Source organism: Physeter macrocephalus, chromosome 11 (assembly GCF_002837175.3).
Source record: "Physeter macrocephalus isolate SW-GA chromosome 11, ASM283717v5, whole genome shotgun sequence".
Taxonomy (NCBI): domain Eukaryota; kingdom Metazoa; phylum Chordata; class Mammalia; order Artiodactyla; family Physeteridae; genus Physeter; species Physeter macrocephalus.
The window spans coordinates 120441563-120460357 of NC_041224.1; the positions used below are offsets into that span (position 1 = coordinate 120441563).

The following is an 18795-nucleotide window of genomic DNA, read 5'->3' on the forward strand; positions in this document are numbered from 1 at the left end:
ATTGGACAGCTACATGTAAAAGAATGAAATTAGAACACTCCCTAACACCATACACAAAAATAAACCCAAAATGGATTAAAGACCTAAATGTAAGGCTGGACACTATAAAACTCTTAGAGGAAAACACAGGCAGAACACTCTGACATAAATCGCAGGAAGATCTTTTTTGACCCACCTCCTAGAGTAATGGAAATAAAAACAAAAATAAACAAATGGGACCTAATGAAACTTAAAAGCTTTTGCAGAGCAAAGGAAAACATAAGACGAAAAGACAACCCTCAGAATGGGAGAAAATATTTGCAAATGAAGCAACTGACAAAGGATTAATCTCCAAAATTTACAAGCAGCTCATGCAGCTCAATATCTATAAAACAAACAACCCAATCCAAAAACGGGCAAAGACCTAAATAGACATTTCTGCAAAGAAGATATACAGATTGCCAACAAACACATGAAAGGATGCTCAACATCACTAATCATTAGAGAAATGCAAATCAAAACTACAATGAGGTATCACCTCACACCAGTCAGAATGGCCATCATCAAAAAATCTACAAGCAATAAATGCTGGAGAGGTTGCAGAGAAAAGGGAACCAATGGGAATGTAATGGGAATGTAAATTGATAACAGCCACTATGGAGAACAGTATGGAGGTTCCTTAGAAAAATACAAAAAACAATATGGAGGTTGCTCAAAAAACTAAAAATAAAACTACCATACAACCCAGCAATCCCACTACTGGGCATATACCCTGAGAAAACCATAATTCAAAAATCATCATGTACCACAATGTTCATTGCAGCACTATTTACAATAGCCAGGACATGGAAGCAACCTAAGTGTCCATCAACAGATGAATGGATAAAGAAGGTGTGGCACATATATACACTAGAATATTACTCAGCCATGAAAGGAAAGGAAATTGAGTTATTTGTAGTGAGGTGGATGGACCTAGAGTCTGTCATACGGAGTGAAGTAAGTCAGAAAGAGAAAAACAAATACCGTGTGCTAACACATATATATGGAATCTAAAAAAAAAATGTTTCTGAAGAACCTAGGGGCAGGAGAGGAATAAAGACACAGACGTAGAGAATGGACCTGAGGACACGGAGAGGGGGAAGGGTAAGCTGGGACGAAGTGAGAGAGTAGCATTGGCATATATATATACACTTCCAAATGTAAAATAGATAACTAGTGGGAAGCAGCTACATAGCACAGGGAGATCAGCTCGGTGCTTTGTGACCACCTAGAGGGGTGGGATAGGGAGGGTGGAAGGGAGACACAAGAGGGAGGTGGTATGGGGATATATGTGTACATAAAGCTGATTCACTTCGTATACAGCAGAAAGTAACACAACATTGTAAAGCAATTATACTCCAATAAACATGTAAAAAAATTTATAGCTCTAATATCAGATATATTAAAGGTATGAATGTAAAAAGCCCATTTTTAGAAAGTGTTCTTATATTCTTTGAGTTATCTGTACTCAATACATGTATATGACGATTGCGAGTTTTGCCAAAAAGAGTTACTGTTTTATATTTTTGCTACTTAAAGTCACAATTTTGTGTAATTTTCTAATCAAGCTTTAGCAGTTTCTGTACTCTTGGTAAGTATAAATTTATAGCAGCTTTACAGAGGAAAATTTTAAAACATGTAAAGAGCTTAAAAAACTTTTTTAATGTAATAATCATACTTCTAGGAATTTTCCTTAGTAATTACCTGTGTATATACATAAAGATTTGTGTACAAAGATGTTCATTACAGTGTTGTTTATATAGTGAATAATTGGAAACAGTGTTAAATCTGATTTTAGGAGCATCTTAGTTCAATCAAATATGTGATGTCCAAATGATTAAATTCTATTCTATTTTATAATTTTGAATAATACTGAAGAATATGAGAACATATCCTGTTTATTTTAATTATGCACATAAAGTTACAAAACTATGCAAAACATTTCTGTCCCCACATTTCTACGAGCCTGTATTTTTAATCAGAAAAGGTTATTTACAGAGTAATCATGTAAAATGGTGAACATTCAAATCCAGTTTTAGAAATACAATATTCTGGCTTGTAAAAGAAGTTCTGAAGAAATAAGTTGAATCCAGCAATGTAATGTCAAGAGTAGAACCATCAAACTACTTGGAATCGGTTGGTTAATTCTCTACTGGTGTGTGGCATTTACCATCTGTGTTTAAATTTATAATAATTTATGCCAAGAAAGAGAAATTATAAATTATAAGGAAATAAAGACATAGCATAGTGTTTGTGGTTCTGGAATATATATGTGGTGGTTTTGTAAAACACTAAATGTTATGTTTGCAAGGAATTCATTTCACATCATGTAAAGCAATAATAGTAAATGCTCAATCTGAAATTCTTATATATATAATAAAGTCTTTTACCGAACTATTATCTATGTTATATTTGTTGCTTAGAATTTTGGTAGCTGAATTGTAATCAGTGATTATTTTACATGTTTCAAATTCAAATCCTAATGATTTCTTCTTCCCTCTCCTTATTTCAGCCTTTTCTGTTTACATAACTACCTTGAAGATGTTAAATGGATTCTTTTTCCTGGGCAATGTCTGTCCTCCAAATTATGTTATTTAGAGAATCATGATTCAGTGTTTAAAATAGAATGTTTTCCAATATACTGTCTCACTGCTACTGTATTTTTAAAGTAGTTTGAGAAGTGTAGAATATGGGCTTGTCAATAGACTTGGGTTCTACTAAGGAAATATGTACTCTGTCTTGATTCAATAAACTCATACTTAGTATGGTTCAGCTTCTTCATATTTACTTTTGCCTATATTAGAAAACAATTAGCTTACTAAACAAATTTGAGTATTTGTGGGTGGGGGGTGGGGGTGATCCTCTATGAATCTTTCTCATTTGACTAAGAATTATAGGATATTTGATAACCGTGTTTAAAAATGGAGATATCCAAATATTATTGTAAACACCCAATGATTTGTTCTACCTACAATACAAGTATTTTACTGGGCTGGCTTACATAGTAGCTAATAATATTTGTTAATGTAATTTAACTGCTGTGAACCTTTACTGAACAAATATTGAAATTTATTCAAGTCAAAGAAAGAGAATCTCTAATGACTTTTGTTAAAGCTTCTATTTAATAGTTAAGGAGAAAAGTTTGTATGACATACGAGATGCAATTAACAGTAGATTTTACATTTAATAAAAAGAAAGAAGCATATGTATTTGCTTTATTCATTCCATCATAATTTGCATTAGAGCTGTGGGTGTTTAATGAGCAAATTCCAACTAAAATGCTATATTGATTTTCTAGTGAACTTTGTAATAGTCATCTACCTTGGAAAAGCTCAGTGTTTACAATTAAGTTTTCTTTACTGAAAATATTTGAGAGTTGCACATTGATTCTTTAGAAGTACTGAATTCTAGAAAAAGAATCAGGTTTTTCGTAATCAACAAATTTCACATATAACCTAATAGGTGTTAAAAATTATCATTTTGTAATACTTTTGGAAAACTTTTCTTAGCATTTATAAAATGTATAATCAGGTGTGTGTGTGTGTTTTATGGCATTTTAAAATTTAACCTTAGAATACTTTAAATACACACATTGTTTATATATTTAGAGTTGATACAGCATTATAGAGGAAAAAATGTTTTCATCACACAGGACCAAATATACCCTTGATGTAAAGCATTTGTCTTTAAGCATAGAGTTAATAAGACTTATTAAAGCCCTTGATATTAACAGCCTTACCTTTTCAATCAAGTGTTATTGTATATAAAGTAGAACACAGCTTACATTAAATGTCACTTTATAAAGATCTCATCACACTATACAGAAGTGATAGGAAGCCTGTCGGCATTTAAAGTTTAGTAAATAGTGTTTTAACCTTTCAATATGCCAGAATATTACAGGGCAATATAACATACATGTTAATCTGTACCTAGGTGACTGTTTAGCATCATTTTGTGCATCCTATCTGACCCACAAATTAGAAGTATTTTATAATGTAAAAATGTAAAAATATCTTAGAATATCATATTTTGTACAGACCTATGTCATTATACTGTAGTGTTCTGAATGTGTTCTGAATAATATCTCCTTCAGTTCCCATTTGTAGTTTTTGCATGCCAATGAAAAAGGTAAAAATGAAAAAAGCAAGAAATGTTGAAATGGCTATAGATATAAATGGTCCAAATTAATCAAAATCACATTTTTAATATGTGTGGAAATGAAGCCAAATTGTGAGTCTGTGGATTGAGGGTGATGATGGTATTGGTGGCATGGAACTAACGTTTGTTGAGAATCTACTTTATTTGACTAAGAGCTTTTATATATCATCTCATTTAATTTCCCCTAATAACCATAACTGATGGTATTCTGTGCATTTTATACACCTGAACGGTGACTAACATAATTTAAGAAAAGTATAAAAAAAACAGGTTGTCTAACTTTACTGTGACAACACCTTGGATCTGAATTAAAGCCCATATTCTTCATAATACATCATGTTGTTTTCTCTAAGCTGTTATGAATATCCTTCCTAGGACATTGTATACAACTAGAAGGAGAAAATAAAACTCATTACTGTGTACTACATTATGGGCAGAAATTTCTTTCAAAACAGCATGATGAATTGATACATAGAAGCAGAATAATGTGGCACAGACAACCACATAGGAGTAATGATACAGCCTTAAAAAATATATGAAAATTGTACTGGAAACTACTGGATCTTCCAAAAGCTGTGTTCATAGCAAGAATTCCTTAACTTTATCTAAACTGTTGATTAAAAGCATTTGGTTTTATACATGAGAATATCCAGTTGTTCTAGCACAATTTGTTATATAGTTAGTTTAACCATTCATCTGTTACTAAAAATTTGGGGTGTTTCTGGGTTTTGGCCATTATAAATAAAGATGCTATGAATATTTGTATTGAAGTCTTTGTATTTAGACATATGCTTTAATTTCTATGCTTTAATTTCTCTTGGATAAATACTTAAGAGTGGAATAGCTGAATCTTGTAGTGGGGGTATGTTACTTTTTTAAGAAACTGACATAATGTGGTTATACTATCTTACATTCCACCAGCAGTGTATGAAAGTTCCAGGTTGTTTTACATCGTTGCCAACATCTTTAATCAGCCTTTCATATAAGTCATTGTAATAGGTTTGTATAGTTAACCCTTGAACAAAACCGATTTAAACTCCGCAAGTCCACTTATATGCACATTTTTTTTCAATAAATTGTATGTATTTTCAATAAATACATACTACATGATCAACGGTTCTGCATCTGTGGATACAGAGGATACAGAGGACCAACTGTAAAGTTATACACAGATTTTTGACTGCAGGAGGTGGGGGGGGGGTCCACCTCTAACCCCGGTGTTGTTCAAGGGTCAGCTGTGTGTGGTGGCTATCTCATAGTTTTAATTCGCATTTCTGTAATGACTAAAGTTGTTGAGCACATTTTCTTGTGTTTATTACCATCAATATATCTACTTTGAAAAAAGTGTTCAAGTTTTTTGCCCAATTTTTAATTGGGTTTTTTGTTTCCTTGTTATTGAGCTTTGAGAGTTTTTAAAATTATGTTCTAGATACAAGTCTTTTTGTCAGATATATGCTTTGCAATTATTTTCTTCCAGTCTGTGGCTTGTCTTTTCATTTCCTTAGCATCTTTTGAAGAGTGGAAATTTTTAATTGAATTAAAGTCCTACTTACCAATTTTTAAAAATTGGTTTATGCTTTGCTATTATTATAGTTAGGAAACTTTGCCTACCTAAAGTCAAAGAGGTTTTCCTCTAGAACTTTTATAATTTCAGGTTTTGCATTTGGAACTGTGATTTATTTTGTGGAATGCAAGGTTGGTTTACCATTTAAAAATCTATCAATATTACCAAAATGACACACCAAGAAAAGAAAAACAATCTGATCATCTTAAGGCCACACTCTGCTTTTATGTTTCAGCTCTTATATTGTAAATAAGTGTCCTTTTTGCAGCTTATTTAGTGCTACATTTATTGCATTTTTTACCTTCTATTGGTGATTTCACTGTTTAAAACAGCTCCGTGCTGAAATGCAATCTAATGTTTCCGAAGCACGGAAGGCTGTGTTGTTATGTTATGGATAAACTTTGTTCAGGCATGAGTTATTGTACTGTTGGCCATGAGTTCAGTGCTAATAAATCAATAATATATATTAACTAAGGTGTTTTTAAAAAGAAACATACATGAAATAAGGTTATGTATTAGTTAATGTTGATCAGTTTTAGCTGATTAAATTTTCTTTATGTGTCCTAATTTTGCTGCTTGATTGCATGCCTCATAATTGGATATCAGACATGATGAACTTTACTATTTGGGAAGCTGGTATTTTTGTATTTTTATAAAATATTTTTGAGCTTCGTTCTGAGATATAGTTATGTTTCTTGGAAACAGGTCACTCCTTCTGGGTCATGCTTTAAAGATAGGTAGGTTATTACCAGAGCAGTGTTTAGTCTAGGGTTAATTAATCCCCACTACTGAAGCAAGACCCTTCTGTGTATTCTATGTAGTAGTTCATGAATCATGAGTTTTTCCAATCTGGCTAGTGGGAACACGTACTATTTTTGGTTTTGTGGAGCTCAGGGCACTGATGCCTCTAAAACTTTCAGGTGGCTCTTTCCCCTGCATGGGTAGTTTACTCACATGTGTGTGCTCAGTCATCAGCTGATTTCTTGAGGAATACCTTCTGCATGTCTCCAAAGCTTTCTCTCTTTGCAGCTGTTTTTTCCTCTGATAGTCTGTCTTGTGAATTCTAGCTGCTTTGGTTTCCCTAGACTCTTCTCTCTTCAAATTGTGGAGTCTGCTGGCCTCCTCCTGGATTCTTCCTTTCCTGTGCCATGTCCAGAAAACTTTCAATGTATTAAGCTGGGCCAGTCGTAGGGCTCAACTCCTTTGTTTTCCTCTCTCAGGTCACTGTCTTTGTTTCCTTATCATCTTGAAAGCTGTCATCCCATGCATGTTTTGTCCATTAAAAAAAATAGTTTTAAGTGAGAATACAAATTTGGATCCTGTTACCCTGTCTTGACCAGAAGGACAAGGCTGTGTTGCTTAAAATTTAATCCTAACATACACTCTCAAAGATTTTATCATATATGCTAACTTTTTTCCTGTTATTCACTTAGTTTTTCTTTAAAAATCTCATCTTTTTAACTAGATAAATATATATTTTAATGGAATTTTTTTTAGTTTTAATGTCTGTACCCAAAAAGTGCACAAATAACGGTGCAGTTTTATGAATCTCAGAAAGCGAACACACTTGTATAACCAGCACCCAGATGTAAAAAAACCAAATATTACCAATAGAATATCACCAGATATCACTAAAAGTTCCTCATCCTCCCTTCTAGTACTACCTCCAAAAGTTAGTAACCATTATCCTAAGTTTAATAGCCAGGCCATTCTTTTTTGTTTTTGAACTTTAAATAAATGAAATAATGGAAAATTACCCTTTTTTGGCATCTACCTCAACAATATGGGTAATTTAAAGAAATTTGAATTTTAATTGGACATTAAATTAAATGCCACTCAGAGATATTATAAGTCTGATGTGCTAGTTATGGTTTTCTAATATACATTAAAGTGACATAACTATTAAAAAATGTGTTTCACATCCTGTATTTTGTGAAATACTGTCCTAAAGGGAATATGGTGGTAGATGATGCTGGAAAGTAGGCTAGAGCTAGACTCCAGTTTTCCTTGAATGCTGAGCTAAGACTTTTTTTTTTTTTTTTTTGCCTTGGAATCTATGTGGCAGCAGTAAGAAGAGTAGCCTGTTTACCCCAGAGTTTCATGGAGATTACCTTTTGATAGGTTGAGGGATGCCTTAGTGAAGTCACCTGTCCTATTTTTCTCTCCTCTGAAGTTTGGTACATACTTAACTTTTTTTTTTTTTTTTTTTTTTTTTTGTGGTACACCAGCGGGCATGGCTCACGGGCCCAGCCGCCCTGCGGCATGTGGGATCTTCCCGGACTGGGGCACGAACCCGTGTTCCCTGCATCGGCAGGCGGACTCTCAACCACTGCGCCACCAGGGAAGCCCCATACTTAACTTTTTGTTATGAATTGAATCTATGTTCTTTCTCTTTTGTGCTGCCCTTGTCTTAATTCAGGGTTTCATTGTTTCTTATATGGACTTTTATAATAATCTAATATTGGGTTAAGGGGCGTGTACAATCCAACCTGCAACTTTTGAAAGTTGATGCAGGTGATCCCTGCATCTTCCACACACTGAATGCTAATCTCTGGGAGTTTCCTTCTGAAACACAGATCTGTTCAAATTGTTCCTATTCTAGAAGTTGATATTTATTTCTAGGTAGCTTAAAGTTTCAGGGAAAGGGTTATTCTTGTGGGTTATTGAAGTGAACTCTTGCTTGAACCACTCCTATAGTCTCCCTACTGGAATTTGCTTCCATGTTTGCCCCACCTATGAACTACTTCTCACCTGGAAGCCAGAATTCCTTTTTAAACGTAAATGTGATGCTGTCATTTCCTTGCTCAGAAACCGCCATTGGCTACCATCATATTTAGATGAGATCTTAATTCCTTGCTGTGACTTACAGTGTGATCTCCCAAAACTCTCACCCTCTCTGTGCTCCAGCCGTATTGCTGTTATGTCGCTGATACTTTTAGGGCCTTTGTCCCGGTTTTTCTTCAGCTTAGTCTACTTTCAAATATGAATATGGTTACTCTTCCCTTATTTGAATGTGCTGAAATGTCACTTATTTAAAAAGGTCTTTTCTGACCACCCTTTCTAAAATAGTCTGCCCTATTCCCCATCTACCAAATCACTCTTTTCTCTGATACAGCTGTATTTTCCTTCAAAGCAATCTATCTACATACCTACCTACCTACCGAATTTTTGGCCTGTGTTTCTCTCTACTGTCTGTTTCCCTGTAGTAGAATGTATACTCTAGGATGACAAGGCCTTCTTAGACTGCTATATTCATATTCCTTAAAACTGGATTGATGACTGCCACAGGAGTTTGATAAATATTTGATGAATTAATTAATTTATTCATCTTCCCTAAGGCTTAGCTTCTTAGAAGTAGTTTTGATTTTTGCTTTGCCATTGCATGTTCCATTATATACTGTATTATGGAAAAGATACAGTTGCTTTTTTCTCAGGGTTTTTTTTCTTTTCCATTACTTATAATTTAAGTAATATAAAAGTAACTATCTTGATTAACAGTGTATTAGTCTATGACAAATCTTAGCAGAAACCCAGTGTTTTATGACCTAAAAGAACATTTCAAATGTCTTTCCTAAGTTTATTTTGTGGTTTGACAGTATAAATAAATTTGGTTCAGTGATCCAAGTATTTGAGCCCCTTTCTGTCTAAAATTGCAGTGATATTTTAAAAGTTATGTAAGATATCAAGTAGAAATTAAGTTTGAGAAATGACAGTTTCAGGTAACATAAAAGCTCCCTATATAGTGCTGCAGAAATTTACATGATGTCATTTGTATTATAATCGATATAAATGGTGCTCCCGGAGATGTTCAGTGCTAAACCAACACAACTCTGCCCCCATTTACTCTCCTCTTTCCTCTCCTTCCATCATCTTACTGAGGTAACTACTGTCCTGAATTTGGTGTTTATCATTTCCATGTTCATTTTAATACTTTTTACTAATTGTGTCTATCCACGAATAATAGATTTGCTTTATTTTGCAACTTGCTATTTTTGTCAAATTTTCATTTTTGAGATTTGTCCATTTGTCCATAGTTAATTCATTTAAATGCTGCATAGTATTCCATTTTTAATGTATAGTAATTTATTTATTCCTGCTCCAGTTATTGGACAATTGGGTTATTTGTAAGTTTTTGCTATTATATCATGCTGAAATAAACATTTTTATACATTGTTCCTAAGCATTTTTATACATGTTTCCTTGTGCACATGTGCAAGAATTTCTCTAGGCTTCATACCAAAGAGGAGATTTGCCAGGTTATGGACTAGGCACAACTTTAGCATGCCAAATTGCTCATCAGATGATTGTCGAAACATATGTACCTATCTGCAGTATATTTGAGTGTTTCCTTTATTTCACGAGCTCAATATTTTTTACTGTTTGACCTTTTAATTTTTGCTTTTATGGGTATGAAATAGTATCTCAATTTTGCAGTAGCTTAAAAAGTTAATGTTTTCTCAAGTAAACAAATTAATTGATGCTAACTCAGTTGAATAAAATATTTTTTTTGCTTTTTATTTTTGCTAAAAGTATGCATTTTTCTTTTATTTTCGCTAATTAATTATGAATTATATATTTTGGTAGCTCTGGTTGAAGAGGTGTATTTTGCACAGAGAGAACGTGATGAAGCTATTATGTCTCGACTGCAGTTAGCCAATGAGGAGAGAGATGAAGCAGTTGCACGATCCAAGCATATGGAAATGTCTCTAAAACTGTATGTACACATTTAAAACTACATATGACATTAGGAGCATTTATAAAGTACATGAATTATGTGGTGGTTACATGTTTTAAAATGTTACTGATGCTTATATGTTACAGTGGTAAATTCCATATCCCCACAGTCTTTTTCTAAAACTTTTGGCATGCTAGTAGTTTTCAGTCACTAAAAAAAAAAAAAAAAGAAAGAAAGAAAAAAGAAAAGAAAGAAAGAAATGCACAACACTCTTAGTACAGTTACTTTCTTTATTTCTTCATAGTTCTGTTGTTGATATCCTTACTCTACCTTCCTTTGTGACTCCTCTTTTCTTCCCTCTCCTTATTATCACCTCCTTGATTTATTTCAGCTCTCTGGGTTCTTTTACTGGTCTCTGCTTATTGTGCTCATTCCTATTCTACACTACTTTTTACGTCTTTTAGCTGTGGGTTCTAAACTGAAACCTGACACCTGAAATAGGGTAGAGCCTGAGAATCTACATTTTTAGCAAGCGAACCCGGTGATTCTGGTATAGGTAAATAATGTATTGCACTTAGAGAAACAATGCTCTGGAAAGAATTACTTCTCCAGTTTTAATGTGCACTACAATCATTTGGGGAATATTGTTAAAATGCAGATTCTTGTTAGATAATGTCTGGAGTGGAGCCTGAGATTCTGCCTTTTTTCAAGCTCCCAGGTCATGCAAATGATGTTAATCTAAGGAGTCCACTTTGGGTAGAAAGGCCCTAGAGCATCTAGAGATGTAACTTGCAAGATAGATAGAATGTAGTAATCTAATATTTTTATGTTGATCCCTCAATATATTTATCGAATGTTTGCTGTGCCCAATATTGTGCTAGCCTCTGAGGAATCACAATAAAATACTAATTAAAACGTGGTGGGGGGCTTCCCTGGTGGCGCAGTGGTTGAGAATCTGCCTGCCAATGCAGGGGTCACGGGTTCGAGCCCTGGTCTGGGAAGATCCCACATGCCGCGGAGCAACTGTGCCCGTGAGCCACAACTACTGAGCCTGCGCAAAAAAAAAAAAAAAGGGGGCTTCCCTGGTGGCGCTGTGGTTGCGCGTCCGCCTGCCGGTGCAGGGGAACCGGGTTCGCGCCTCGGTCTAGGGGGATCCCACGTGCCGCGGAGCGGCTGGGCCCGTGAGCCGTGGCCGCTGGGCCTGCGCGTCCGGAGCCTGTGCTCCACGGCGGGAGAGGCCACGGCAGAGGGAGGCCCGCATACCACAAAAAAAAAAAAAAAAAAAACGTGGTGGGAAACTCCTTGGCGGTCCAGTGGACTCCGCCCTTCCTATGCAGGGGGCACGGGGGGTTCGATCCCTGGTTGGAGAACTAAGATCCCACAAGCCGCAGGGCATGGCCAAAAAACAAAAGACAAGACAAAAAAAAACCCATGGAGGTTCATTAGACAGAATCATTAAATAATTAATATTGTAGCGTTCAGGTTGTGACTAGGTAATGTGATTTGGTTTTTGTTTATATTAATGGTTTCATTTTTTTTTGAAGGCTCATTCAAAAAGCAAATGGAGAGACTCATTATAAAACATTAACTCATTGACAACTAAAAATAAATTTTAAAATTTAGCTAAATTCCACACTGCCTACTCCCAAATAACTATATTTATCAATAGGGAAACATTATTCCAAACATTTCTCTTTGTTTATATAAACACTACTGTCTGGAAGAAGAGATGGTTGAATAGATGCATACATAGAATTAATTTGATAAAAATTAATTCATTTTCTACATTTTGTTTTATTTGAGAGGCATTATATTATAGAGGTGAAGAGCACAGATTCCAGACACAGGTACCTGTCTTTGAATCTTCACTCTTTTGCTTCCTAGCTGTACAGTCATGGACAGATTATTCAGTTTCTGGGACTCTGTTTTTTGTCTACAAAATGGAAATAGTGGCTATTTTATATTGGTTGTTATGAGGACTAAATGATTTAATAAGTATTGAAAAATACTTGACTTGTAGCAAATGCTATATGTTACTTGAATTGAAGAGTAATAATCAATTGAAGTGAAACTGAAGAAATTTTTGAACTTCAGGCAGTGTTTTCTCTCAATAAGATATATTAATTCCCTAAAGGACTGTGTAAATTTAAGAGACAGAAAAACATTAAGGTGTTGGAATCTCATCAATATTTTTTGTGCAGTGTTTTAGTTAAGCAATATTATTTGACTCTCAGCTACGAAATAAATAACAGTTTTAAACTCCTTTTTTTCTTTTTCTTTATGAATTCTACTTTTAAAAAATTTGTAAAAGCTGTATTGGATTCTATAGCCAAAGTGCCCCCCTTGTTTAACCTTTATTTTATATTTAAAAGGGTTGAATAATCACTACTCGAACTTTTATCATACATGGCATTTTTACACCTGAGTTCTTTATTGTGGGGAGTTCATGGATAACCAAATTTCGTTTTCAAATAGTTTTTTAAGGAAGGGTTTATAAATACTTTATTCTCTACTTTAACATACTCCAGACTGGCTGTTTGTTATCCTTATATTCAAATTGGTTATGAATAAAATTCTTGGCTCAAGTATTTTTTCATTCTAAACACTGTAAAAATGTTACTGACTTTTCTGACATTGAGTTTGGCTGAAAAGAAGTCTGAGGTCAATCATATTGCTTTTTTCCTCACTTATAGGTGGTTTAATCTTTTCTACCTGGGTACTTGAATGATTCTTTCTTTATTCTTGAAGTAGAACAACTTAATCAGTATGTTCACGTTGATCTGTAATATTTTTAGAATCACAGCATGCCTTTCTAAAGACTATTTGATTCTTCCTTTATTTCAGGGAAATTTTACATTTGTTTTTTAGGTTTTCCATTTTAGAGACTTCAATTATTTTTATAAGGAACTTTTATCCTTATCTATTATCTCTTCAATAATTATTTTAATTCCTGTCTTTTTCTCTGCATTCACTGTGATACTCTTAAGCCTTTCCTTTAGTTAGTAATTCCAATTGTTACTGTCCCATTCCCTGTTCTTTCTAGTTCATTTATTAAATATTTTGTTTATTTATTCTCAGTGTTCCCTTAAGTTTTCTTTTCTTTCTTTTTTTAATTATATAAGTTTCAAGTCTATCCTTAAGTTTTCAATTTTCCTATTCATCTACTCTTTTGTTTTGGCATCTTCTCTTTGAACTTCTTTTATTGAATTCATATTCTTCATATGTTTTTCTAGAATGCCAACCACGATAGGACAATTTTCTTCTTTCTCTTGGTTTATGTTATCTTTTCTATTATGATCTTTATCTCATTTGCATGATATTTTGTCATGTGTTTGTGGTGAATTCATAGTTGGCATGTCATTTCTCTTCATCTTACTCATGCTTAAATTGTCAGGAACTTTTCTTTGTTCTGATATAGTGCAAGTGAATTTTCCTTGATAAACATTTCATATTATTTGAAACCTATTTGCCTTCTCCTCTGATACTTAGCTAGGTATTGCTTCTGGGCCACTTTTCTTCATTGCTGTAAGGCAGTGGGGTAAGAGTAGTAGTTGGGAAGACCTCCTTGGGGCTAGATACCAATTTTGTTTGAAGTTCTGTCCTCTGCTTGTAGGACTTTGTTTGGTGACTTGCACTGCTCTGACGGCTCACTCTGTCTTGTCTTGTGGATATCCTGATTCCATGGAGTATTTCTTTTGGGCTTTTATTTGTTCCACCAGTGTAGTAAAAAAAAAAAAAAAATGGCCAGCCCTGATGATTCTTGTTTTCTCTGTAAAGATTCTTCAGTAATGCAGGAAGATTTTCTTTACTTTTCTCTGGTTCAACTCATTGGTCTCTCAGGTTATTTCCAAGCTGTGTGGTATTAGTGAAAAATTTCCAGGATTTGGTGAGGTCACTGTCTTTTCTCAATACCTATTTTCATGTGTAAAAAGAGTAGTTGAACCTGTTCAAAATCATTTTTCCACTCTCCACCTTATCCCTACTTTTAAAAATTACTACATGGTGTCCTGCTTCCTTTGCTGTTTGATTAATTTTTATCTTCCATTCAAGTGGAATGTGATGGGATACATAGTTTTCCGTGTTCAGATTTCACTCCATCATCTTTACTTGGCCTTTTTTTTTTCAATAAACTATTTATTTTAGAATACTTTCAGATTTACAGAAAAGTTGTGAAGATAGTACAGAGTTCCTATAACCCTCACCCAGTTTCCCTTATTGCTAACATCTTACATTACTATGGTACATATGTCACAGGGGAGAAATCAACATTGTTATACAACTGTTTACTAAAGGCCACACTTTATTCAGATTTCACTACTTTTCCCAGATGTCCTTTTTACTTTCCAAGATCCTATCCAGGATTCCATAGACATTTAGTTACTGTGTCTCTGTTGCCTACTCTGCTGTGTGACATTTTCTCAGACTTTCCTTGTTTTTGATGACAGTTCTGGAATATTGGTCAGGTATTTTATAGAATGTTTCTCAATTTCAGTTTTTCTGAAGTTTTTCTCATGATTAGACTGAGGTATTGGTTTTATGGGACAGAGAGTTACAGGGGTGAAATGCCATTTTCATCACATCATTTCAAGGTTATCGTCTATCAATATGACTTACAGCTAGTGATGTTAATCTTGGTCACCTGGGCAAGGTAGTACTTGCCATGTTTCTCTTCTGTAAAGTTACCCACATTCCTCTTTCATACTCTACTCTTTGAAGCAAATCACTAAAGTGCAGCCCATACTCAATGATGGGGCTGGGGAGTGTGGGCTAGGAGGTTAATTGAGTTCTAGCTTCCTCAGCAGAGAATATCTACATAAATTATTTGTAATTCTTCAGTACAAGACATTAGTATCCCTCATTTTTTATTTAGTTATATCTGTATGGACTCATTGATATTCATTTAATACTTTGAATTATAATCGAATACTATGTTATTTTGTTGCTTGGAGTATTCCAGCTTTTTTTTAACATCTTTATTGGAGTATAATTGCTTTACAATGATGTGTTAGTTTCTCCTTTATAACAAAGTGGATCAGCTGTATATATACATATATCCCCATATCTCCTCCCTCCTGCGTCTCTCTCCCACCCTCCCTATCCCACCCCTCTAGGTGGTCACAAAGCACCGAGCTGATCTCCCTGTGCTATATGGCTGCTTCCCACTAGCTATCTATTATACATTTGGTAGTGTATATATGTCCACGCCACTCTCTCATTTCGTCCCAGCTTACCCTTCCCCCTCCCTGTGTCCTCAAGTCCATTCTCTACGTCTGCATCTTCCTGTTCTGCCCCTAGGTTCTTCAGAACCTTTTTTTTTTTTCTAAGATTCCATATATGTGTTAGCATACGGTATTTGTCTTTCTCTTTCTGACTTACTTCACTCTGTATGACAGTCTCTAGGTCCATCCAATCACCACAAATAACTCAAATGCATTTCTTTTTATGGCTGAGTAATATTCCATTGTATATATGTGCCACATCTTCTATATCCATTCATCTGTCGATGGACACAGGTTGCTTCCACGTCCTGGCTATTGTAAATAGAGCTGCAGTGAACATTGTGGTACATGAGTCTTGTTGAATTATGTTTTTCTCAGGGTATATGCCCAGTAGTGGGATTGCTCAGTTGTATGGTAGTTATATTTTTAGTTTTTTAAGGACCCTCCAAACTGTTCTCCATAGTGGCTGTATCAATTTACATTCCCATTACATTCCCATGGGTTCCCTTTTCTCCACACCCTCTCCAGCATTTATTGTTTGTAGATTTTTTGATGATGGCCATTCTGACGGGTGTGAGGTGATACCTCATTGTGGTTTTGATTTGCATTTCTCTAATGATTAATGATGTTGAGCATTCTTTCATGTGTTTGTTGGCAATCTGTATATCTTCTTTGGAGAAATGTCTATTTAGGTCTTTTGCCCATTTTTGGATTGCGTTGTTTGTTTTTTTGATATTGAGCTGCATTAGCTGCTTGTAAATTTTGGAGATTAATCCTTTGTCAGTTGCTTCATTTGCAAATATTTTTTCCCATTCTGAGGGTTGTCTTTCTTTTCGTCTTGTTTATGTTTTCCTTTGCTCTGCATAAGCTTTTAAATTTCATTAGGTCCCATTTGTTTATTTTTGTTTTTATTTCCATTTCTCTAGGAGGTGGGTCAAAAAGGATCTTGCTGTGATTTATGTCATAGAGTGTTCTGCCTATGTTATTCTCTGAGAGTTTTATAGTGTCTGGCCTTACATTTAGGTCTTTAATCCATTTTGGGTTTATTTTTGTGTATGGTGTTAGGGAGTGTTCTAATTTCTTTCTTTTACATGTAGCTGTCCAGTTTCCCAGCACCACTTATTGAAGAGGCTGTCTTTTCTCCATGGTATATTCTTGCCTCCTTTATCAAAGATAAGGTGACCATATGTATGTGGGTTTATCTCTGGGCTTTCTTTTTTTTTTTTTTTTTTTAACATCTATTAGAGTATAATTGCTTTACAATGGTGTGTCAGTGTCTGCTTTATAACAAAGTGAATCAGTTATGCATATACATATGTCCCCATATCTCTTCCCTCTTTACTTCATTCTGTATGACAGTCTCTGGGTCCATCCACCTCACTACAAATAGCTCAGTTTCATTCCTTTTTATGGCTGAGTAATATTCCATTGTACATTTATGCCACATCTTCTTTATCCATTCATCTGTCGATGGACACTTAGTTGCTTCCATGTCCTGGCTATTGTAAATAGAGCTGCAGTGAACATTTTGGTACATGAGTCTTTTGAATTATGGTTTTCTCAGGGTATATGCCCAGTAGTGGGATTGCTGAGTCTTATGGTAGTTCTATTTTTAGTTTTTTAAGGAACCTCCATACTGTTCTCCATAGTGGCTGTATCAATTTACATTCTCGCCAACAATGCAAGAGGGTTCTCTTTTCTCCACACCTCTCCAGCATTTATTGCTTGTAGATTTTTTGATGATGGCCATTCTGACCAGTGTGAGATGATATCTCATTGTAGTTTTAATTTGCATTTCTCTAATGATTAATGATGTTGAGCATTCTTTCATGTGTTTCTTGGCAATCTGTATATCTTCTTTGGAGAAATGTCAATTTAGATCTTCTGCCAATTTTGGGATTGGGTTGTTTGTTTTTTTGATATTGAGCTGCATGAGCTGTTTGTATATTTTGGAGATTAATTCTTTGTCAGTTGCTTCATTTGCAAATATTTTCTCCCATTCTGAGGGTCGTCTTTTCGTCTTGTTTATGGTTTCCTTTGCTGTGCAAAAGGTTTTAAGTTTGATTAGGTCCCATTTGTGTTTTTTTATTTTTATTTCCATTTCTCTAGGAGGTGGGTCAAAAAAGATCTTCCTGCGATTTATGTCATAGAGTGTTCTGCCTATGTTTTCCTCTAACAGTTTGATGGTGTCTGGCCTTACATTTATTTCTCTAGGAGATGGGTCCAAAAGGATCCTGCTGTGATTTATGCCATAGAGTGTTCTGCCTATGTTTTCCTCTAAGAGTTTGATAGTGTCTGGCCTTACATTTAGGTCTTTAACCCATTTTGAGTTTATTCTTGTGTGTGGTGTTAGGGATTGTTCTAATTTCATACTTTTACATGTAGCTGTCCAGTTTTCCCAGCACCACTTATTGAAGAGGCTGTCTTTTCTCCACTGTATATCCTTCCCTCCTTTATCAAAGATAAGGTGACCATATGTGTGTGGGTTTATCTCTGGGCTTTCTATCCTGTTCCATTGATCTGTATTTCTGTTTTTGTGCCAGTACCATACTGTCTTGATTACTGTAGGTTTGTAGTATAGTCTGAAGTCAGGGAGCCTGATTCCTCCAGCTCCATTTTTTGTTCTCAAGATTGCTTTGGCTATTCGGGGTCTTTTGTGTTTCCATACAAATTGTGAAATTTTTTGTTCTAGTTCTGTAAAAAATGCCAGTGGTAGTTTGATAGGGATTGCATTGAATCTGTAGATTGCTTTGGGTAGTAGAGTCATTTTCACATTGTTGATTCTTCCAATCCAAGAACATGGTATATCTCTCCATCTATTTGTATCATCTTTAATTCCTTTCATCAGTGTCTTATAGTTTTTTGCATACAGGTCTTTTGTCTCCTTAGGTGAGTTTATTCCTAGGTATTTTATTCTTTTTGTTGCAGTGGAAAATGGGATGTTTCCTTAAGTTCTCTTTCAGATTTTTCATCATTAGTGTATAGGAATGCAAGAGATTTCTGTGCATTAATTTTGTATCCTGCTGCTTTACCAAATTCATTGATTAGCTCTAGTAGTTTTCTGATATCATCTTTAGGATTCTCTATGTATAGTATCATGTCATCTGAAAACAGTGACAGCTTTACTTCTTCTTTTCTGATTTGGATTCCATTTATTTCTT

At 34.7% G+C, this 18795-nt stretch overlaps 1 protein-coding gene across 10 annotated transcripts in view; it reads left to right on the forward strand.

The window, feature by feature from the left end:
• The window catches only part of MIPOL1 (mirror-image polydactyly 1), a 320015-nt gene that overhangs the window by 91494 nt on the left and 209726 nt on the right, over positions 1-18795 (forward strand). For all 10 annotated transcript variants that reach the window (XM_055088396.1, XM_024116474.3, XM_055088395.1 and 7 more), the window contains one exon: positions 10325-10454. In XM_055088396.1, the coding sequence (XP_054944371.1) occupies positions 10325-10454 (130 nt within the window). The remainder of the gene's footprint in view (positions 1-10324; positions 10455-18795) is intronic.